The 22,318-nt window shown below is 57.7% G+C and overlaps 3 protein-coding genes and 1 pseudogene across 10 annotated transcripts in view; 1 reads left to right on the top strand and 3 right to left on the bottom strand.

The window, feature by feature from the left end:
- Positions 1–42: 42 nt before the first annotated feature.
- On the bottom strand, positions 43–11,427 carry NOXA1 (NADPH oxidase activator 1). 4 transcript variants are annotated; one of them, XM_024252370.3, is made up of 14 exons: positions 11,081–11,420; positions 8,450–8,532; positions 6,639–6,747; positions 5,879–6,013; positions 5,512–5,619; positions 3,701–3,760; positions 3,444–3,469; positions 3,203–3,308; positions 1,453–1,498; positions 1,264–1,322; positions 920–1,074; positions 664–778; positions 425–539; positions 43–280 (listed from the first exon to the last, which is right to left on the bottom strand). In XM_024252370.3, exons 1-14 carry the CDS (start codon positions 11,255–11,257, stop codon positions 144–146), a joined length of 1,431 nt encoding a protein of 476 aa, XP_024108138.2. In that variant the 5' UTR covers positions 11,258–11,420; the 3' UTR covers positions 43–143. The 4 variants fall into 4 exon arrangements, with proteins under 4 accessions (XP_024108138.2, XP_054377266.1, XP_054377267.1 ...); XM_054521291.2 differs by having other exon boundaries at positions 664–1,074; positions 11,081–11,424; XM_054521292.2 differs by lacking the exon at positions 5,512–5,619 and having other exon boundaries at positions 664–1,074; positions 11,081–11,427.
- A 110-nt stretch (positions 11,428–11,537) lies between these two features.
- The window catches only part of EXD3 (exonuclease 3'-5' domain containing 3), a 125,115-nt gene continuing 114,334 nt past the window's right edge, over positions 11,538–22,318 (top strand). Inside the window, exon 1 of one of the 2 annotated variants that reach the window (XM_054521277.2) lies at positions 11,538–11,699. The gene's annotated coding sequence lies outside the window, so the exon portion shown is untranslated. The other variant, XM_063714587.1, reaches the window with a different exon arrangement.
- LOC129048110 (serine/arginine repetitive matrix protein 3-like) lies at positions 12,867–18,077 on the bottom strand. 4 transcript variants are annotated; one of them, XR_008510172.2, is made up of 4 exons: positions 17,196–18,074; positions 14,091–14,270; positions 13,803–13,926; positions 12,871–13,258 (listed from the first exon to the last, which is right to left on the bottom strand). XR_008510172.2 is itself a non-coding variant. In XM_054521295.1 (2 exons), the coding sequence occupies exons 1-2, from the start codon at positions 17,845–17,847 to the stop codon at positions 14,260–14,262; spliced, it is 663 nt and encodes a 220-aa protein (XP_054377270.1). In that variant the 5' UTR covers positions 17,848–18,077; the 3' UTR covers positions 12,867–14,259. The 4 variants fall into 4 exon arrangements, 2 of the variants coding, with proteins under 2 accessions (XP_054377270.1, XP_054377269.1); XR_008510171.1 differs by having other exon boundaries at positions 12,867–13,071; positions 13,803–14,270; positions 17,196–18,077; XM_054521295.1 differs by having other exon boundaries at positions 12,867–14,270; positions 17,196–18,077.
- On the bottom strand, positions 13,563–13,645 carry LOC112135071 (small nucleolar RNA U13; annotated as a pseudogene).

Here is a 22,318-nt window from a genome sequence, read left to right as displayed (position 1 = left end):
CCGCTCTCCCTGTTGTTGTCTGAGCGGATAGATGGAGTCCAGGCCTGGGGGCTTCTGCTGGGCCAGCCCGGCTTCCCACACCCACTTGGAGGGTTAGACTGCAGTGGGGGTTGTTTTTATTAAAGCTCGTGGACACAGCATTGCTAGGGCTGATCTCCCTGCTGGGATCGGGGCAGGCGGCCGGGGGCTCCTGACATCCGAGGGCTGGCGGGGACCACGAAGCACTTGGGGAAGATGCCGATGCGGCCGTCACAGTGGCCCTCCAGCCACGCCTGGTCCACTGCAAGGGGAACGTTGGGCTGTGCAGGGCGTTACCCAGGCGTGGCCTCTGGGTGCCATGTCTGCTCACGGCACAGGCCAAGCCCTGAGCCCCCCACACCCCGGGCACTGCGGTGCTGCCTGGGAAGGGCCATGCCCACCCTACCTTCACACAGGACGTCCACCGTGTCCCCCTGTCGGAAGCCCAGGTCCTCTGGCCCCTGGGCAGAGTAGCCATGTTGGGCCACCACCTGGTAGAGGACCGGCCGGCCCCCGGCTCCCTGAGGCAGGAAAGTGGGCTGCAGGTCGGGCCGGGCACTGGGAGGAGGGGGCTCCACCGCCCCTCAGGGGGCCCCTGCCCCTGCCCCTGCCCCTGCCCCTGCCCCTGCACCGCCCTCGGCTCACCCTGCACTGCAGCTGCAGCCCCCTGGGGCAGGCAGCTGTGTCCAGCCAGGCCCTCTGCAGCGACTCCTCCTTGGGGATGGGGACCCAGTGCCCTTCCTCACCTGGGGCTTGGTAACTGCAAAGAGATTTCTCAGAGGGGGCCTCCTGGGTAGGGTCTGCAGGGAGGGCGGTGACCTCTGCCACCCCCCTTCCAGCAGCTGCCTCAGTTGGGGGGGTGCCCAGCTCCACTGCAGCCACCAGGGGCTTCCTGGCCCACCTGAGTTGCCCAAGCTGGGCCTGGTGAGGGAGGGCTTGGCCCAGCAGTGCCCGCAGGCTGGACAGGTCGGCTCCTCTTCGTGCCCTCAGGGCCATGGTGAAGGCGCACTGCACGGTGACGGTCACCAGGGGCTCGGAGCCCCCCACACCTGCTCCCTGGGGCCAGGCAGGAGCGGGAGGGATGGCCGCTGAGGCTCAGGGCCTGGTCACGGCCGTCTTCAGCCCGAGAGGTGTGGGCAGAGACTGGGCAGGTGAGGGGGGCTTGCAAGCCTTGATTCTGAGGGATGGGGCTTGGCCTCGGCCTCCCTCAGGTGACTGACAGGTGAAGAGTCTGGAACCTCTTACCCCAGCACCCGCAGGGTCCTCACAGTGGACGGGGCCAGGCCCCCGCATCGCCGGCAGCCCTGTAAGACAGAGCAAGAGTGACACGGCCACTCCCACTAAAATGGGCCCTGTGGGTAGAGGGCAGCCGGCACCCACACACCAGCAGCTTCCTCCTTCACCCAGGGACCCCACCGCTGAGGACCCCCATACCTGGGGAGAGAGGAGCCTGTTTGCCAACTTGCTCCACCTGGGGCCTCTGCAAGAGAAGCACAGGCTGGGTGGGCTGGGGTGGTCAGGTGCTGGAGGCCAGTACTGTCCTTGCAGAGCCCACAGCAAGGGTATGGCCTGTGTGCCCGGCCAGCGCCCAGCAGGCGGCCTGTGGGCGTTGAATTCAGGGCACTGGCCACAAGTCGGCTGCCTTAGGATGGGGCTGGGTCCCTGCAGACCTAGAGGCTGCCTGTCACCAGGAGGGAGCACCCCGTCCCCCCAGGCCCACCGAGGTGGCAGCTCCAGGTGGGTGGGCTCCCCAGTGACCCCAGGAAGCTGAGGACCCAGTCCCTGGCCCCCAGCCTCTGTGTGGGCTCGACGTTAACCGTGTGCCCTGAGTTGGGCACTGAGCAGGGGACGAGTTCACCGCCTGCAAGTCACAAAGTCACAGCCCAGCGCTTGCTAGACCCTGAGGGTCAGGCGTTGTTGTTGTTGTTGTTGTTTGAGATGGAGTCTCGCTCTGTCGCCCAGGCTGGAGTACAGTGACGCCACCTCGGCTCACTACAAGCTCCGCCTCTTGGGTTCACGCCATTCTCCTGGCTCAGCCTCTTGAGTAGCTGGGACTACAGGCGCCCGCCGCCACGCCCAGCTAATTTTTTGTATTTTTAGTAGAGACAGGGTTTCACCATGTTGGCCAGGATGGTCTCGATCTCCTGACCTTGTGATCCACCTGCCTCGGCCTCCCGAAGTGCTGGGATTACAGGCGTGAGCCACTGCGCCTGGCTTTTTTTTTTTTTTTTTTTTTTTTTAGACAGGGTCTCGCTCTCTTGCCCAGGCCGGAGTGGAGTGGCGCTGTCATGGCTCACTGCAGCCTCCACCTCCCAGGCTCAAGCAATCCTCCCACCTCAGCCTCCCACGGTGCTGGGACTACAGACATGAGCCACTGTGCCCGGCCTCGATTGTAACTTATTATTAGATTTATCAGATGGTTGAAGTTGCCTTAAGTTAGGAAGGACGAGGGCTTAAAGGCCCATTGTGGGAACTGGGCAAATAGTTCCAAACCCTGAGGGAATTAGTGGAGCACGGCTTGGAGGGCGCCCTTGTGCCCGGGATGCCATGGTTAAACTGGGAGTGGGCATCCGTAGAGAGAGTGCCGGGCCTGCTTCCTGATCGCATCCTCAGATGCGCCCAGCGTGAAACGCAGGTGCCTCCTCTGTGCCTCCCGGATCCTGCAGCAGAGCCTCTGCCCACGGCTGCCACCCTGGGAGCAGCTGGGGTTCCTGCCTTCCTCCGCCTCTCCCCAGGTGCCACAGGTGTCTGGGAGGACAGGGGGGATGGGGTTGCTGCTGGGCCCCCATGGGGGGGCGGGAGCCTTGGGGCCCCTCCAGAGCTGTCCTGCCTGCTGCCTGTCCCCAGCTGGGTCACTCCTGGTCACTTGCAGCTCAGTGGGAGGGGAGGGGCCGTGGCCAAGCTGAGGTGGTCCTGGGGGCTGAGGGCCTGCAGGGCTACCTGGATGTCTCCACTGGACACCACCTCTCTCCTGTCCTGATGGCCGATTGCCCACTCGCCTCGGGTACAGCCAGGCACCCTCCCATCTGGCTGGGCTGGGCCAGGACCACGGGTGAGCCCGGCCCCGTCTACCCCACAGTGAGCTGCTCCCTCCACCCTCATGTTGGTCCCACTGTGGTCCCCGGTCCGCGGAGGCAGCAGAAGCGCCGACCCCCAGCAGGGGAAGAGGCCCAGGCTCACGCACCTGCTCCTGGTAGGCGGTCGACGTGCAGCGGTCAGCACCGACCTCTGTCTCTGCATTGAGGGGGCCCTGGTCGGTGCCAGTTCTTGGGGAGTCCATGATTAGGGACCTAGGGAGAGGAGGGAGGCTCTCAGGCCCTGCCCATCTGAGTGCCCTCCTGTGCCCGGCCCGCGTGGGCCCATGTGGAGGGCCTCTGCCGAGCAGGAAAGGGACACGCTCGCAGGGCCTAGCCGGCCCCTCCTACCTGGCATCATGGTTCGCTCCTGGTCCCTGTGGACACAAAGCAACAACCTCGCTCTGGTTAAGGGTCGGGGGCCACCCTCCCTCCTCCCGAACCTTGAAGAGTGGTTTCCCCAGGTCTCACACAGGGATGGGACGGCCACCCCACACCTCCCATCAGAGGAACTTTGCGGCCCCAGGAGGGCTCAGAGCTTGTGCAGCATTTTCTTTCCCAGAAAGCTGGTTGAGGCCAGGCAGGGGTCTGAGGGGCCGCAAACCCACCTGTGGCTGCTGAGGGCGCACGCCCCAGCCCTGGTCATCGGGGATGGCAGAGGCCACCACCTGGCGGGGACAGTGGGGGCGCTGGGTCAGGGATCAGCGGCCCAGCGGGGTCTGCTCCCTGCAGCCTGCCCAACCGCGCCCCGCAGCTCTAAGTCCCCAGGGGCTGGATGATAGCTGCCCATGCCCGGCCCCCGTCTGCCAGACCACCATGGAGGGAAATGTCTGATGGAGAAAAACATCTGCTGCAATGTTAACTTATTTTTAGCACAACTTTAAAAACATTTTTGTTTCTTATAAACAGCACTCTACTGTGATATGCGGACTCTAAGTTAATGCATTAACAGCTCAGAGCCCGGCTTCGCCCACCCCTAGGCCTCCCCCGCTGGGCAGCTGCACTGGATGACACAGGGGTCAGCCTGGGCACAGCGCATATGACTGAGGGGGCGTGGCCAGTCAATGGGGTGTGGCCAGCCAGGCGCGCGGCCAGGCAAGGGTGACCCACTCTTTGCCCACCAGGAGTTCTTCTTCTCCACCATGTTTTGCTCCCTGACTTTGGGGGTGAGCAGCTCCCCATTCCTGTGACTTTAGGGGTGCTGCCTGGCTCTGACCCAAGTGTGGTCGTGACGTGGCCCAGACTGTCGGACTGCAGCCCCTGCCCCCGTGAGACCTCGCTATCTGTGGCAGGGACACATGGAGACCCCCCCGGGACCTCGCTATCTGTGGCAGGGACATAGGGACCCCCCCACAGGGACCTCGCTATCTGTGGCAGGGACACAGGGAGACCCCCCCGGGACCTCACTATCTGTGGCAGGGACACATGGAGGGGACCTCGCTATCTGTGGCAGGGACATAGGGACCCACCCCAGGGACCTCGCTATCTGTGGCAGGGACACAGGGAGACCCCCCCCCCCCGGGACCTCGCCATCTGTGGCAGGGACACAGGCAACCCCACGGGACCTCGCTATCTGTGGCAGGGACACATGAAGACCCCCCCCAGGACCTCGCTATCTGTGGCAGGGACACATGGAGACCCCCCCGGGACCTCGCTATCTGTGGCAGGGACATAGGGACCCCCCCAGGGACCTCGCTATCTGTGGCAGGGACACAGGGAGACCCCCCCGGGACCTCGCTATCTGTGGCAGGGACATAGGCACCCCCCCGGGACCTCGCTATCTGTGGCAGGGACATAGGGAGACCCCCCCAGGACCTCGCTATCTGTGGCAGGGACACAGGGACCCCCCGGAACCTCGCTATCTGTGGCAGGGACACAGGGACCCCCCGGGACCTCGCTATCTGTGGCAGGGACACAGGGACCCCCCGGGACCTCGCTGTCTGTGGCAGGGACACAGGCACCCCACGGGACCTCGCTGTCTGTGGCAGGGACACAGGGACCCCCCGGGATCTCGCTGTCTGTGGCAGGGACACAGGCACCCCCCCAGGACCTTGCTGTCTGTGGCAGGGACACAAAGGCACAAAAGGATGCAGAGAGACACGGGGACTCTGGGAGGGGGCAAGGCAGTGGCTGTGGCCACAGCCCGGTCTGGGGGCAGGGTGGCACCTACAGGGTCCTTGTGGGAAGAGCTGGAGCCCCCTCCAATGCAGCCGGCTCTAGTGGGCTCTGCCTCCAAGGTCACAGCCCCATTTGGGGCACCGCCCCCCTGCCGTGGGCGCCAGTTTGAGGATGGCTGTGGGCCATTCTCTACCCTCCTGGCCTTCAGGGTGGCCTGGACTGCACACCCCCCATCCCTGGGAACACAGTTCGAGGGCTCAGCACCAGCCGCAATGCCCCGGGACACCGCCCCCACCTTTACCTTGGCCTTGCCCAGGAAATCCACGGGCTCCAGGTGCTTCAGGTGCCACCGGTGGGGCCGGAAGACCTCGCCCCTGGGGACCTGCCGTGGCGGCAGTGAGCCCCGTCTCTGGAGGGGGTGGGTATCCAGCAGATGCAGACGGGGTGACCAACCAGGCCTGCAGCTGCAGAGCCCCTGTGCCTTGGAGCAGAAGGGGCCACTCGGGCCCCCCACCCCCTTCCCGCAGGCCACAGGAAGCCCCCGCCTGGCACCCGAAACTGGGCACTAGGGCCATCTCCCTCCAGAAGCTTCTTCATCTCATGAAATTGGTCTTGAGGGGCTGTGGTAGGCACCGGCCCAAAACCATGACCGGGCTGGCACTCCTCACCTGCACTTGGTCCAGGGCTGAGTCCAGGCCATTCAGGGACCCCTCCGGCCACTTGGACATGGCCTCCCTTAGGCTGCCGGCCGCCTCTGTCCAGAGCCCCAGCTGGCACTGTGCCGACGCCACATTGTATAGCACCTGGGAGTGGGGCCAAGGTGATGGCAGGAGCCTGATGCCCCACCCAGGCCCTCCCCCAGTCCCCCCACCCGGCCCCTCCCCGTCTCCCCACCCAGCTCCTCTCCCAATCCCCCCACCCAGCCCCTCCCCTGCACCGCTCTGTGTCCTGGGCTGGCGGGCCCCCACCTGGCTCCAGACCCACACCAGTTGGCTTTCCCTTCCATCTTTTCGTTCTAAGACAATGCTGTTCCCAGAAGGCTTCAGGGTGGTGCATTTCCGGGGTCTGGTGGGGGGACCCTCTCAGCACCCCTCTCTCGGTGCCAACACGTTCCAGGCAGCCAGGAAAGGGCTGGGGGCACAGTGGAGGGTGGGCACGACCCCCTGCCTGCTCCCTGCCCACCAGCAGCCTTTCGCCTCTGCCCTCCTCCTGGGTGGAGCCACCCCCGGTGGCCTGAAATGGCACAAAATGGTCCCTCCACCTCTACTGCCACCAGAACCTCCTGCGGGTCAAGGAGTGGCCAGGGGATTCCATGGCACCAAGAGCTTCGGCCAGAGGTGCTCCCAGTCCACAGGGCCCTGCTGTGACGGTGCTGCCGCCTGCGGACGCCCCACAGCCAGCAGCACAGTGAGCCCTGCCCGGCCTCACCTCCCACGCTTGCAGCTTGAACCGCAGGCCCAGCTGCATGTAGTCAATGGCAGCGTGGCCCCTCAGCTGCTCCAGGGCCAGCCAGAAGTCAGACAGAGCCTCCTGGAACCTGTGGGCAGCCGGGGTCCCCTCAGCAGCACAGGGTGGAGACGGGGCTGGGGTTAGGCAGCTTTCACACCATCCCCGCTCCAGCCGCCCCCAACACCTGGTTCCAAGGAGACCTGAGGGAGGGCAGTGCGGTGCCTAGGTCTCCATACTCAGGTCTGGTGGGCCAGGGTTCCATGCACATGTGTGCTGAGTGGGTGTGGGGGTCACTGTGTGCTGGGGCTCCAGCATTTTCCCAGCTCAGACTCAGCTTCCTGGGCCCCTGCCCACCCCCAGGCCTCACTTCTGAACTGTGCAGAGAGCCCTGGTTATTTCCCTCCTGCTTCTCAGGCCCCCCACCCCATGGGGGCTCCCCCTCCAAACTCTGAGCCTCCTTCCAAGCCTTGCTGGGAGCTCCCCAGCGCCTGCCAGAGAGGCTTCTCCTCCAGGCCGGCTTCCCGTGCCGATCTGAAGGAGAGGCTGCCCCAGAGGGGTCTGGATCGTAATCCAGAAAGGGACAGTCCCACAGCCATAATCCCGAATGCTGGGACTCCTCAGTAAAGGAAGAAATGGCTTTTTCGTTCATCTGCCTTTCTGAAAGGTAAAACGTCTCGAGATCCTGGCTCTCTGGGTGACTGCGTATGTGGTGGTCCCTGAAGCCTTTGATGGATCTTGTTAGAAGATGGGTTGTTCATCTTGGTGCTTTGATGACCAGTTATAAAGCCAGGTGCACACAATCACCAGCCAGAGTCTACGCACCTACGTCTTCCCCCTTCTGACCTAGCTCCTCATGAGCACTGTTCATCTGCTCATAGTTCTCACACCCGTGAGCCTGTCGCTAGCGTGCATGAATTTGTGCTTGAAAAAATATGGATGTTATTTTTGTCTATTTTATCGGCCAATGAAGGGTTCTGTTGTGTTTTTGTTTCTCAAATAAATCCCTTTAAAACATGTAAATAGGCTGGGCGAGGTGGCTCATTCCTGTAATCCCAGCACTTTGGGAGGCCGAGGCGGGTGGATCACCTGAGGTCAGGAGTTCGAGACCAGCCTGGCCAACATGGTGAAGCCCAGTCTCTACTAAAAATAAGAAAATTAGCCAGGCGTGGTGGCGGGCGCCTGTAATCCCAGCTACCTGGGAGGCTGAGGCAGGAGAATCGCTTGAACCCAGGAGGCAGAGGTTGCAGTGAGCCGAGATCGCACGATTGCACTCCAGCCTGGATGACAGAGCAAGGCTCCTTCTCAAAACAATTTTTAAAAAGTAAATAAATATGTTTTACAGAACTTTATGTTTTCTAAAATTATATTTTTTGGGATTTTAGATTTCAGGGGTTTTGATATTGCAGGACTGCAAGGCTCTTGGGACTGTGATCCACTTCCCCACAGAGCCTGCCCTCCTGGGATGGCGCCTATGAGCGTCTAGCAGAGAGGCCGAGGCACGGCCTGGTCTGCAGTCCCCATGGTCTCCCTTCCCTCATTCCTCCTTTAGGAAGGGACATGGTGCAGAGAGCCCAGGTAAGCAGTGAGGACCTGACCACCTGTGTCCAAGGGTGGCGCTCAGCAGAGGCGAGGGCCTCAGTCTCAGCCCAGGTTTCCCTGGAGCCAGGAACCATGGAGGAGGGGCTGGGCAAGAGGAGGGAGCGGGTGGAGAGGGAGAAGGAGATGCAGGAGTGGACTCTGCAGGGAAACAAAGGGCTGTCAGAGAAGGAACAAGGCAGCCCTGTACTCACCTTGCCAGCTGGAAGTTGGCCACTCCTCGCTGGAAGAAGCCAACCGCCATGCAGGTGTCCTTGGTCACGGCTTGGTCGAATGCCTGGGGACAAAAATGCCCACGGGATGCCAAGGTCTGTAACCTGGTCACGCAGCATCCCAGATACAGAGTGATGGGTGACAGGGCCACAAAATTCCATCAGCCCCTGGGGACCCCCCACAGCCCCTCCTGCTCCTGTCCAGGGACCTTCGGAGCCCCTGCCTGGGCAGGGCTGTCGCCACTCAGGCTGCCACAGCCCACCCAACCCCAACCCATCCAGGGCGCAGAGCCCACTGAGGTGCTGCTAAAACCGATTTGTTTACCATGAGCACAAGGACAGAGGCCAGAAAAAAGTGTTCCGGTATGTTAATAATAGTTACCTCTGGGGAGTGGGGTTATGCAAGATTTTTGTCTTTTAAAAATCCTTTTTTTTTTTTTTTTGAGACGGGGTCTCGCTCTGTCACCCAGGCTGGAGTGCAGTGGCTTCATCTTGGTTCACTGCTGCCTCCGCCTCTGGGTTCAAGAGATTCTCGAACTCCTGACCTCAGGCGACCTTGGCTGTCACATACTGGAGACGAGATAACACAGCCCAGATCCCAGAGTCACCAGCTAAAGAACTGCATTACAGGCCGGGCATGTCAGCTCACGCCTGTAATCCTAGCATGTTGGGAAGCCGAGGCGGGTGGATCACCTGAGGTCAGGAGTTTGAGACCAGCCTGGCCAACATGGTGAAACCCCGTCTCTACTAAAAATACAAAAATTAGCCGGGCATGGCAGCACACGCCTGTAGTCCCAGCTACTCGGGAAGCTGAGGCAGGAGAATCGCTTGAACCCGGGAGGTAGAGGTTGCAGTGAGCTGAGATCGCACCACTGCACTCCAGCCTGCAAGACAGAGCGAGATTCCGTCTCAAAAAACAAATAAAATAAAAATCCTTTTTTGATAGTTCATGCAAAATGACACACTAGAAATCTATTAGAATCAGAAAGAACAACACACGTCTTCATGTGTTTATCTGTGTGTAAAGCACAGCTCTTCCTTAAACCAGACTCAGAAAGGACACACAACATTCTGAACAGGGACCGTGGCCATCAGTTAAATGTGTGTGACAGGAAGGGTGCTACGGTCTCTCTTTCACAAATCTGGCTGAGTGGGGGGCTTGTCGTTGAACCGAGTTCACACAGGTGTGAAGTGTGGCGGCTGAGCACAGGCACGCAGCCCTGATGTGGGGAGGCTGCTCAGGGCCGGCAGAACCCACCTGTCTGCCCCAAACGTCACGCAAGGCTCCTACCAAGAGACAGCAGTTCCAGCGACACCCTCTGTACCCTGGCCTGCCCCTCACATGATCGGCTCTATGAATCATAGCTGTTCCGTCTGCTTTCTTAAGTTCCCATATCCCTAACATGCATATGCTGTGGGTTAGTCGTATTGACTTTCACTGTGTCCCCTCTCTGTAGTGAAACCAGGCACACAAGCACGAGGTGACTGGGTTAGCCCCAGACATAGGATTTGTTGCAAACCACCTGGTGTCTAATGATTACATTCCCTTTCTTGGATAACATTTTAAAATGAAATCATTGTGGGCCAGACAAGGTGGCTCATGTGTGTAATCCCACCACTATAGGTGGCTGAGGAGGGTGGATCACCTAAGGTCAGGAGTTCAAGACCAGCCTGACCAACATGGTGAAACCCGTTTCTACTAAAAATACTAAATTAGCCAGGCGTGGTAGTGGGCGCCTGTACTCCCAGCTACTAGGGAGGCTGAGGCAGGAGAATTGCTTGAACCCGGGAGGCAGAGGTTGCAGTGAGCCGAGATCGTGCCACCGCACTCGAGTCAGCCTGGGTGACTGAATGAGACTCCATCTTTGAAACAAACAAAAAAATGAAATAATTATGGAGGTGATTGTAAATTTGTACGCAGCTTTAAGACACAAGAGAGGGGGGTCTCATGCGCTTTGCCCAGTCTCCTCCAAGGGGGATATTTTGCGAGTCAGGGGCGTGGAGACCCTCCCACGGCTCGCAGTTCCCTCTCCTTTTCATCGCTGCCGTCACCGAGCCTCAATAACCGTGGGCACCTGCCTGCTTCTGCAGGGTGCTTGGGACTGAGAGGAGGTGGGCAGCGCTGGCGTTTGGGATGCGCAGGAACAGGCGGCCCCGGAACGCGAGCGGGCACGGGAAGGGCATCAGGCTCCGTGCAGGGCCTCGGCCGCTGCACCCTGGCACCCTGGACTCCTGGCTGTTTCGGGGAGTGGGCTGGGGGACGGCTGAGGGCTCAGAGGGGGAGACTGACCCGGTCTCCCGGCCATGACCACAGGCGCAACGCTTTCCCCTTAGGGCAGGGCGGCCCCTCGGGCCTGACCCAGCCCAGCAGCTTCCCGCTTCCCGGTGTGAGTCACCCTCGGGCCCTGGCCTCTCCCGGTGACCGCCGCGCCCCCCAGCCCGGCCTCGCTCAGTTCAGGTGCGGCCCCCACTGCTCGGCTCCCACCTGCCGGGGCGTTCGCTGGGTCGGGGGCGGCAGGGCGACCCCGTGACCGTCGGGGAGGGGCGCAGGGCCCTCCCCACGGGCTCCAGGCGGAGGCGTCGCCCGCACCGGCCTCCCCACGCCCCGCTCACCCGCAGCGCGGCCTCGGCGTCCCCGGCCAGCAGGTGCACGCAGCCCGCGTTGAAGCACAGCCTGGCGGGCGGCGCCGGGACGCCCGAGAAGAGGTGCAAGGCGCGGGCCCAGTCCCCGCGATCCACAGCCTGCGTGCCCAGGTGCCAGGCGCGCACCAGGTCCCCCAGAGAGGCCATGGCGGCCCGTGGCGGCGCTGGAGGAGGGGCCGGGATCCCGCGGAGGGGCTGGGGCCGGGGCCGGGGCCGGGTCCAGGCGGCGGCGCGGGGCTGCGGGGTCGCGGGGTCTCGGAGGCCGGCAGAGGAGCGGGCGCCGAGCGCCAGGTGCAACCCTGCTGCCCCGCGGCGCCCCCTGGCGGCAGACGCCCGCCCCTCCCCGGTAAGGCCACGCCCCCGCCCGAAACGGCCACGCCCATTCCAGACCCTCAGGCCTCGCCCACCTCCCATTCGGCCCCCGCCCCGGCCGGACTTCCGCCGGGAGTTTTGTGCGCCAGGCTTCGTAGCCCCGCGCGCGCTGGCCTCGGTGCGCCGGATAAAGCCCTCCGGACCAGCCGCTGCGGTCGGGCCAAGGTTCCGCGCCGGGCGTGGACGGTGTGGGGCGGCCCTGGCCCCGGCCCCGCAGGTGAGCGACCCCGGGCCGCGCGGGCCAGGTGGGCGGCCTGGGCGCCGAGGGCAGAGCGGGGCCCGGCCGGGTGCGCGTCCTGAGGTGAGGGCCGCAGCTGGGAGTGAGCCGGGGGCGGGCCGCCGGCTCTCCCGGGGTGGGGAAACTGAGGCTCCAATGGGGCGGGGAAGGTGCGTTCTCTCGCAGGGCCCCGCTCCGGAGGCCGCCGGGCAGCCGAACGCCGCGGGGAGCTGAGCCGACCCCGGCGACCCCGCCGCCCTGTCCCGCGGGGTCTGCCCTCCTCCGCGCCTTCCGAGCAAGGACATCACGGGACCCGGAGGCCCTTCGCTCCCTCGCCGAGGAGGAGGCGCTCCCGGTGGGACGCGCGCGCCCGCCCTGCCCTCCCCGGGAGAAAGGACGGGCGCCTCCCTGCAGGGGCCCTGGCTTCCTGCCCACCGGCGCTGAGTCCTGTATTAGTTGTCAACCTAAAATAATTAAAAGGGTCAGAATGTGGTGCCCGGTGGGTTTATTCAGGCACAGAGGTCGAGGGCGGCCTGGGTCACCGGGTGCAACGGAGAACAAGACAGAGGCTCAGGTTTTTAAAGAAAACAGAGCCCGTCGGAGAGCAGGTGGTTTCGAACGTTGCCCAGGAGCTCACTGGCTTGTAGAAATGGCATTGGTTCGCGATTGGCCACGGCTTGGTGTCATCAGCGGGAAGTTACTTGGCTCAAGGGGTAGTGAGGGGCTGCGGTTTCATTTGAAATGCTTTCTGGCACTTAACATCAGGCTTTCTGGGCCCGCAGTTTAAAAGGGCTTTGCATTCCTCAGATAAATGATTTTTTCTTTCTCATTTACCCCCCTTTTGATCAAAATCTTTCTTCTTGAAAGTATTGATTATCAAAATCTGAGGGTCAAAGTGTTCCCTCTTGCTGGGAAGGCTCATTCCCACATAGTCCTGTCCCATGCCAAGCAGGGAAAGAGGAGACATTTCAGGGAGGATTTTTTTTTTAAGAACACCACAAACTGAATTGGAATGGCATTATAGGGTGGCAAACATGAGGTCTCAGTGAAGTCATTAATTTATACAACTGCTGTCACCTGTTGAATCATCTCTAGTTTTTAGGAACACCATTAATTTTAATTTTCTCAGAAGTAACACATAGGACTATAACCAATTTGTATGCCAGGATGAAAAAAACAAACCTGTTCCATTAGGGAGACAACTAAAAACATGAAGAAACTAAAATCCATGTTCTTCTTTCTTTTTATTTATTTATTTAGAAATGGGGTCTTGCTCTGTCACCCACGCTGGAGTGCAGAGGCACAATTCCCACTCATCGCAGCCTTCAACTCTTGGGCTTAAAGGATCCTCTTGTCTTAGCCTCCTGAGTACCTGGGAATACAGGTGTTTGCCACCAGGACCGGCTAATTTTTAAATTTTTTTGGTAGAGACTAGGTCTTGACACCTTGCCCAGGCTAGTCTCGAACTCCTGAGCCCAAGTGATCCTCTCATCTGGGCCTCCCAAAGTGCTGGGGTTATAGGTGTGAACCTCTGTGCCCAGCCAGGTTCTTCTTTGAGACTTGTAGCCAGAAGATTGTTCAGGATTTAGTCCAGATTGTAGGAAAATAAAAAATACAATGATCAGGGCTAGAATCCAGTAACAGGTATGCTATAGTTTTTCTCTGAAACATAATTTTTCTCTACTTCCCCATTTCTACCAAAGATAAATCTTGGTAAGACCAATTTACTTGTAAAATAAATTTTAGGATTATATTTGGCCTGATTATTTGCCTAAAGTACAACAACAGTGGTGACTGGCCATATAGGCTCCTTTCTAAATTGGCTGGAACTTTGCCATAAGGAATTTCAGACTTTTTCCCCCACATCAGACAGGTAATGTGCTGGCGTCATAACAGCGTTTGAGGGAGACATACCCCACACATCTGCTTATGATCTACAAGAGGGTCAGAATAGACCTTCAAAAGCCACTTGCAGGCTGGGTATGGTGGCTCATGCCTGTAATCCCAGCACTTTGGGAGGAGTTTGAGACCAACCTGGGCAACATAGCAAGATCCCTGTCTCCACAAAAAATTTAAAAATTACCTGGGCATAGTGGTGCTCACCTGTAGTCCCAGCTACTCAGGAGGCTGAGATGGGAGGATCGCTTGAGTCCAGGAGATGGAGGCTGCAGTGAGCTATGATCGTACCATTGCACTCCAGCCTGGGTGACAGAGCGAGACCCTGTCTCTAAAGCAAACAAACACTTCCCATGTCTAGGAAGCCAAGCCAATGGCTCCCCATCACAGTGTATGTATAATACCTGTATGAATTGGGGGGTGAATGTCTGTCCTCCAGGTCCCAAACTACCTTGAAGTTCCTGGATCTGTCAGAAAGTGACATTCTTTCCTTACCTCAAGGCCAAGAACCTTGTAAGGGAACTATGTAAACCGGGCACCAGTCCAGTCGTCCCAAGGGGCTTTTTGTTGGCTCTATAAAGCGAACCTCGATTCCTCAAAGCAATCTGGTCATATCCAAAACTACGTCATCCCAGTCCAAGCCTTGGTAGAATAACCAGGGTCTTCAATTGTGTCCTGTTACAAGGAAAACAGATTCTTACTGAACTCATGCAAAGAACTACATTGCCATAAAATAAGAATACTCATGAATCGCTTCCAGATTTTTGAGAAATCAGGTAGAGAAAAAGACAAATGTTTCAGTTTTGCTCACAAAAGTATATGTCACCCAGTTGCTGTAGCTATAAATAGCTCAGAAAGAAAAAGGTTTTTTGACTCTGGAAAACGAAATATAAAAAGTCAGCAAGGTTTCAATAACAACAAAAAATCATAAAAAGCATTTCAGGCCTCTGTCAGTTCAGTTCTATGTAATTTGCTGGGTTTTTTTTTTTTTTTTTTTTTTTTTATTTTAGACAGAGTCTCGCTCTGTTGCCCAGGCTGGAGTGCAGTGGCGCGATCTTGGCTCACTCACTGCAAGCTCTGCCTCCCGGGTTCACGCCATTCACCTGTCTCAGCCTCCAGAGTAGCTGGGACTACAGGTGCCTGCCCCCACGCCCGGCTAATTTTTTGTATTTTTTTTTTTTTTTTGAGTTGGAGTCTCGCTCTGTTGCCCAGGCTGGAGTGCAGTGGTGCAATCTCGGCTCACTGCAAGCTCCGCCTCCCGGGTTCACGCCATTCACCTGCCTCAGCCTCCAGAGTAGCTGGGACTACAGGTGCCTGCCCCCACGCCCGGCTAATTTTTTGTATTTTTTTTTTTTTTTTTTGAGTTGGAGTCTCGCTCTGTCGCCCAGGCTGGAGTGCAGTGGTGCAATCTCGGCTCACTGCAAGCTCCGCCTCCCGGGTTCACGCCATTCTCCTGCCTCAGCCTCCCCAGTAGCTGGGACTACAGGGGCCCGCCACTGCGCCCGGCTAATTTTTTGTACTTTTAGTAGGGACGGGGTTTCACCATGTTAGCCAGGATGATCTCAATCTCCTGACCTCGTGATCCACCCGCCTCACCCTCCCAAAGTGCTGGGATTACAGGCATGAGCCACCACGCCCGGCTGCTTTTTTCTGTATGATGTTGGGTTAGCAATCTTCATGACTGCATCAGCTTTTAAATAAGAGTCCTGGAAGTTTTTATCTGGTCTACTGGTGTGATCTCCTAAGTTATCAGAAGTCTGTATACTTGTCAATGTCCTTTCCATGAATTTCCGTGAAGAAAATGCAAATTTCGGACTGTAGCTTATTTTATTTTATTTATTTATTTATTTTGAGATGGAGTCTCGCTCTGTTGCCCAGGCTGGAGTGCAGTGGCACGATCTTGGCTCACTGCAACCTCCGCCTCCCAGGTTCAAGCGATTCTCCTGTCTCAGCCTCCCAAGTAGCTGGGATTACAGGCATGAGCCACCATGCCCAGCAAATTTTGTATTTTTAGTAGAGACAGGGTTTTACCACGTTGGCCTGGCTGGTTTCAAACTCCTGACCTCAAGTGATCCACCCGCCTCAGCCTCCCAAAGTGTTGGGATTACAGGCATGAGCCACTGTGCCCGACCTTAAACTGCATTTTCAGAAGAATCAAAGTAAAACAGTAATTTTCTGCGGATGACAAAAGACAGAGCAGCCATGGGTGAAGACAGGATTGGCAGGGAATTTGGTTACTTCTGTGGTTAAAACAGTTTAACATATAATCGTAATCATGACTGATAACATATACCAAGATATGTCAGAATTTTTAGGAATCTCATACAATTTTGGAACATATGTTAATACATTTATACAAATATAACTCCAACAGCATCCCACATTTGACGATGCTTCCTGTATGATTTTAACGTACCACATAAGCCTCATACATCTCCCTTAGACTTCTTGGGGTTCCTATTCGTTATATCTAAGTTAGTTCAGGTGAAAAAAACTCTTAATGTTAGGACTTGAAATTTGGTTTTGGGAAGTCAAATATCAGAGGCTTAAAACAATCTCAAAATAGGACCACAGGTCACTGTAAAATAAGCCATTCATTTAATCAAATTGGTAATTCAGAGATTTCCCAAACCAAAAACCTTTACTATGACAGAGAGGAGACTTAGTTTCCCAATCAGTCAATCGGCCTACTAAAGACAGCGTGAGGCAAACAGAATGTCTCTCCCTCTTTCCCCTTTTTTTTTTCTGTTTACTCAAAAGATAAAAATATTTTACAGTCTCTTATTACTACACGAAATGTTCAAAAGAAAAACAAACTGCTTTTCTTATACATCTCACATACAGAATTTTCTCTTATATTTAGTAGTTTCAGTTACATATATTAATTACAGTGTTAACTTAGTGACCCTAATTTTCAGTTAAAAACTTAGCGAGTAATTTTGAACTGTATTTGTAGATGAAAACCATTTCATGTTTTACACAGATACATCTCCTAAATTTTTTTATTAACAGGTGTAAATATATTTAGCTTTCCTATACCAAATAAAAATAAGATACTAAAGTATATAAGCTTAAACTTATGCTTAGTAATTAATGTTTCAGTGTTTTACTTAGAAATGACTCAGAGGTTTGTTTGTTTGTTTTTTGAGACGGAGTCTCGCTCTTGTCGCCCAGGCTGGAGTGCAGCGGCATGATCTCGGCTCACTGCAACCTCTGCTTCCCGGGTTCAAGCGATTCTCCTGCCTCAGCCTCCTGAGTTAGCTGGCATTACAGGCGCCCACCGCCATGCCTGGCTAATTTTTGTATTTTTAGTAGAGATGGGGTTTCACCATGTTGGCCAAGCTGGTCTGGAACTCCTGACCTCAGGTGATCCGCCCGCCTCGGTCTCCCAAAGTGCTGGGATTACAGGCGTGAGCCACTGCGCCCGGCCACAAAAGGAGATAAGTAGGAGAAGTGGCATCACCCAGGGCACAGACCTCCTGCCAGCCCCGGGGGTCCTCGGCCTCCCAGTGACCGTGCGTCCCCGAGGCTCACCCGTCCCCTCCGTGGTCCCACCCCAGTCCTTGCAGCTCACCCCCTCCGGCCCCGCCAGCCCCTCACCCACGGGCTCCTCAGATCCTCCGGCTCTGTCCTTTCCTCCCCGCCTGACGGCCCGGCCTCCCCTGCAGGCGCCCTGGGCAGGACCCAGCCCGCGGCACGGCCTGCGCTTGAAGGAGGCGGGAAGGGCCCAGCCGCGGTGGCCGGTGTGCCCGGGGCGCACACGTGGTGTCGGTGATGTCGCCTGCGCCGACCTCCTGTTCCGTTCATGGCGGAAGCTGCTCCGCCGCGTGGTGGCCGCGCGCCTCCTCCTCCGCTCGGCCGTTCCTCCTCCGCGGCCGCCACGCGCAGCGCAGCTGGGGTCGTTTGTGCGCGAGGGTTTGTGCGGACGCGCGTTGCTGGTCCCCGTGGTCTCTGCCCGGGAGAGGAACTGCCGGAGCCCGTGGTCGCTGAGTTCGACTTTCCGAGGAACCGGTGGGCTGTGGGGTGTGGCCACGCCGCCTCCCGCCCCTCGCGCCGTTCGCTCCGTGCAGATGCGGTCAGCAGGGGCCTCCGCGCCGCGGAACCCATGGTCAGGTTCGGCCTCACCCGCGGACCCACCTGGCGCCTCTGCGGGCGCGCTCGCTTCCTGGCAGCCTGGGCGCTGCCGGGGTGTGCTGTGCTCGCCACCCGCCAACTTTCCCATTTTCACGACGAGCCGTGGGAAGCTGGCCATCCCCGTGCCTGCGGCGCCCGCGTGAGTCCCTGGCCGCGTCCTCTGTGCGAGTCCAGACCCGTGTGTCTCCCACCGCCCGCCTGACTTCTCCCCCGGCGTCTGGTGGGCGCCCCTCCCCCGGGGATGAAACCCCCCAACGCGGCCCCAGCTTTGCCCGGGAGCTCGGTCGTCACGAGGGTCGCCCTCTCCTGCCGTTGCCGCCTCCGCCTGTTCTCAGGCCCGCAGGGAGGCCGAGGAGATCCTAAGGTGGGGTCCCCTTGGTCAGACCCTCCCGTGGAGTTGGGCGTGTTCTGGCCGCGTCTGTCGGGAAGCGGGGAGGTGTCGGGGCTTCCTGGCCTCCTGACGGCCGCACCGTCATCAGTCCCGAGCCCAGCTCAGGGAGGGTCTGCTCCCTTCTGCTCCAGGTGGGAGCGGCTCCTGCCCGGGGCGCCTCCATGAGCACCCCTGCGAGCTCGCGACAGCCCCAGGCTAGGCTGCGGGACGGTCGACCGACCCTGGGTGTTGATCCTTGTGTCACGGGCAGTGCAGAACCAGGTCCTGGAACCGCCTGGTGCCACCTCGGTGTGACCTGGCTGTGTCCCGTCCCCATCCTCAGAGGGTGGCCGCCTGGCGTGGCGCAGGATGAGGCTCTGAGCCGTGTTGCCCGGCACGTGTTAGGGTCCTGGGTGGAGAGGACCTTTGGGAAGCAGCGGCTGGGCTCACGAGGGTCCGGGCGCCTGCCCGGGGATCAGCTGGGCCGGCCAGATGTTTCTGGTGGAGACCTGGGAGGTGAGGCGGTGGGCTGCCGGCGGTGCCTCCCTGGCTGTGCAGAAGCTGCGGTGGAATGTGAGCGGGACCTGGGGGTGCCTGGCCTGATGGGAAGGTGGCAGAGGCTGTGTGACATGGAGATAGGTCGTGAGGGCCCCAAGTCCGCCCCTTTGTCCCTGTGGGTCCCTCGCTCTGGGAACCTGGGCTGCTGAGGACTGCGACGTGCAGTGCCCTCCCCCCGGTGGAGCGGCCACCCGGCCGGGCACTGCAGAATTCTTGGCCCTCTGGCCCTGCAGAAGAGAGCGGAAGCCCTGGCTGTGGGTCCCAGGGGTGGCTGGCAGTGGCCGGCGGCAGGCAGAGGCCCTGTCACCATGGGTGAGGTGTGGAGGTGCTAAAGCTAAGATCCCATCCTAGTTTTAACCTTCAAAAATATCATTCGTGGTTTTTTCTTTTTTCATGAATACAAACCAGGGTGTATACATCGTGTAGTATTCAGAAAATACAAAACAGAAAGCACAGAGGCACCATCGGCAGAGCAGCCAGGCCCTCACACGCGCGTCTGCCGGGTTTTGAGAAGGGACCTTGCACCGCGCAGCGTGATCGCCTTAGGGTAACGCGACTTTATGCTGCTCTGTGAAACCTTTCCCGTGGCATTAAGTATTTTTATAAAACATGGTTTTTAAATGCTGTTTATCATTCATCAGATTCTACCCATTCATCAGAACTGGGGTCCTTGGGAAAGCCCACCCTTGATGGGGGCCTGTTGGCCCCGGCCCCGTCTGTGATGGTGACCCCAACATGTGCTGTTGGCACCTCCCAGAAAGGGTTCCCCAGAGCCCATGGGGCCACCTGACCCGTCCTCGCAGCTGTCCCGTGGTACATCCGTGTGTTGTGGGCAGTGCACAGAGAAGCTTGCCTCGGGGCTAAAACCAACACGGTGAACAGGGAAGGTGTCCTTAAAAACCGTAGCCTGGGCAGGAGCAGTGGCTCCCGCCTGTAATCCCAGCACTTTAGGAGACCGAGGCAGGCTGATCACCTGAGGTCAGGAGTTCGAGACCAGCTTGGCGAACGTGGAGAAACCCTGTCTCTACTAAAATTACAAAAATTAGCTGTGCCTGCCTGTAATCGCAGCCACTCAGGAGGCTGAGGCAGGAAAATGGTTTGAACCCGGGAGGCGGAGGTTGCAGTCAGCTGAGATCGCCCCACTGCACTCCAGCCTGGGCGACAGAGCGAGACTCCATCTCAAAAAACAAGAAAACAAAAACAGAAAAAAAAAACAAAAACCTGCGACTGGCCCAGCGCAGTGGCTCACACCTGTAATCCCAGCATTTTGGGAGGCCGAGGTGGGTGGATTGCTTGAGGTCAGGAGTTCAAGACCATCCTGGCCAACATGATGAAACCCCGTCTCTACTAAAAATACAAAAATTAGCTGGGCATGGTGGCGGGCACCTGTAATCCCAGCTACTCGGGAGGCTGAGGCAGGACAATCGCTTGAATGCTGGAGGCAAAGCTTGCAGTGAGCCGAGATTCCCCCCCTGCACTCCAGCTTGGGCGACAAAGTGAGACTCCTTCTCAGCCTGGGCAACAGAGCGAGACTCCATCTCAAAAACATAAAAAGAAACATACGAACAAACCCTGTGACCTACGTGGAGCCCACGGTGGCCAAACACGCCAGCACCCCCCGGAGTGGCGGTGTGGAACCCCACACCTGTCACACCTGCTGGCTCCTTCTCTGTCTCCTGTACAATATCCCTGGAAAGTTACTTTTTGTGTTTAAAATTGGTCATGTTAATTGTTGAAGAAAGGAACAATCCTTAAGTTAAATCCTTAAGTTAAATTGGTAGTTTAAAAAAACAAAAGACAGGCCGCAACAGGCGTTGGTGAGGCTGTGGAGAAATTAGAATCCTCGTGCGTTATAGATGCAAGAGTAAAATGGTACGTCCACTGTGGAAACAGTCTGGTAGTTTCTCAAAAAGCTAAACATAGAAACACCACGAGACTCAGCAGTTCCAGTCCTAGGAATGTGTGTCCCCAGATCAGTGAAAACACACTCCACACACACAAACATGCACACAGCTGTTCACAGCAGCACTGTTTATAATAGCTAGACAAAGGGGTGCAGCCTGAATGTCTGCTGGACAAACAGCCCGTGTTCCGTGCACACAGTGTGGCAGGACTCAGCCGCGGACGCGGAAGGGCAGTTCCAGCACACGCTGCTGCAGGGATGAGCTGTGAAGACACCGTGCCGGGTGAGGTCAGTCAGCCACAAGAGAACAGAACCTTGGCCGGGAGCGGCAGCTCACGCCTATAATCCCAGCACTTTGGGAGGCCGAGGCAGGTGGATCACGAGGTCAGGAGATCAAGACCATCCTGGCTAACACACAGTGAAACCCCGTCTCTACTAAAAATACAAAAATTAGCTGGGCGTGGTGGCGGGCACCTGTAGTCCCAGCTACTCAGGGGGGCTGAGGCAAGAGAATGGTGTGAACCCGGGAGGCAGAGCTTGCAGTGAGCCGAGATCGCGCCACTGCACTCCAGCCTGGGCAACAGAGTGAGACTCCGTTTCAAAAAAAAAAAAAAAACCCAGAACCTGTGTGATCTCTTTTATAGGAAATGCCCAAAATAGAAAAATTCACAGAGACAGAAAATGGCCAGGGGCTGAGGAGGTGCGGAGGGAGTAACTGTTGATGGGCACGTGGTTGGTTGTCTTTGGGGCAATGAAAATGTCCTGGGCTGAGGCAAGTGGATCACTTGAGGTCGGGAGTTCAAGACCAGCCTGGCCAAACATGGCAAGACCCCGTCTCTACCAGAAATACAAAACTTAGCCGGATGTGGTAGTGGGCACCTGTAGTCCCAGCTACTCAGGAGACTTAGGCACAAGAATCACTTGAGCCAGGAGGCGGAGGTTACAGTGAGCTGGGATCACACCACTGCACTCCACCCTGGGTGACAGAGCAAGACCCTGTCTCAAAAAAAAACAAAAACAAAAACAAAAAAAAAAACTAGGCCGGGCGTGGTGGTTCACGCCTGTAATCCCAACACTTTGAGAGGCTGATGTGGGCAGATCACAAGGTCAGGAGATCGAGACCATCCTGGCTAACATGGTGAAACCCCGTCTCTACTAAAAATACAAAAAATTAGCCGGGCGTGGTGTCGGGCGCCTGTAGTGCCAGCTACTCCGGAGGCTGAGGCAGGAGAATGGTGTGAACCCGGGAGGCGGAGCTTGCAGTGAACTGAGATCGCACCACTGCACTCCAGCCTGGGCGACGGAGTGAGACTCCGTCTCAAAAAAAAAACGTTGTAGAGTTGGATAGTGGTGATGGTGACTCATGTCTGTGAATATGCTAAAAACACCGAGTTGTAACTTTGAGGGTAAATTTTATGGTATATGAATTATATCTCAAAGTTATAAAACAGTTACTGAGGCTGGGTGTGGTGGCTCACGCCTGTAATCCCAGCACTTAGGGAGGTTGAGGCAGGAGGATTACTGAGCTCAGGAGTTTGAGACCAGTCTGGGAGACATAGTGAGACCCCATCTCTACAAAAAATACCCCCCCAAAATTATCCGGGTGTAGCGTGCACTCCGGTGGTCCCAGCTACTCCGGAGGCTGAGGTGGGAGGATCGTCTGAGCCCAGGAGATTGAGGCTGCCTTGAGCCGTGATCGCCCCACCGCACTCTAGCCTGGGCAACCGTGAGACCCTTTCTCAAAAAAATTAAATAAAA

Source organism: Pongo abelii, chromosome 13, assembly GCF_028885655.2.
Source record: "Pongo abelii isolate AG06213 chromosome 13, NHGRI_mPonAbe1-v2.0_pri, whole genome shotgun sequence".
Taxonomy (NCBI): Eukaryota; Metazoa; Chordata; class Mammalia; order Primates; family Hominidae; genus Pongo; species Pongo abelii.
This window is presented reverse-complemented; position numbering and strand designations above follow the sequence as displayed.

What these genes read in the sequence shown, in the direction of transcription:
- LOC129048110 (XM_054521294.1), bottom strand. Translation starts at nt 17,847, where the DNA reads ATGGCCAGCTTCCCACGGCTCGTCGTGAAAATGGGAAAGTTGGCGGGT. An exon ending in CCGGAGGATCTGAGGAGCCC is followed by an intron (nt 14,271 to 17,199) that starts GTGGGTGAGGGG and finishes TCCTTGTAACAG; the next exon opens with GACACAATTGAAGACCCTGG.
- NOXA1 (XM_054521291.2), bottom strand. Translation starts at nt 11,257, where the DNA reads ATGGCCTCTCTGGGGGACCTGGTGCGCGCCTGGCACCTGGGCACGCAG. An exon ending in GGAGCGAACCATGATGCCAG is followed by an intron (nt 3,309 to 3,443) that starts GTAGGAGGGGCC and finishes TCCTCTCCCTAG; the next exon opens with GTCCCTAATCATGGACTCCC. An exon ending in ACAGGCTCCTCTCTCCCCAG is followed by an intron (nt 1,323 to 1,452) that starts GTATGGGGGTCC and finishes TCTGTCTTACAG; the next exon opens with GGCTGCCGGCGATGCGGGGG.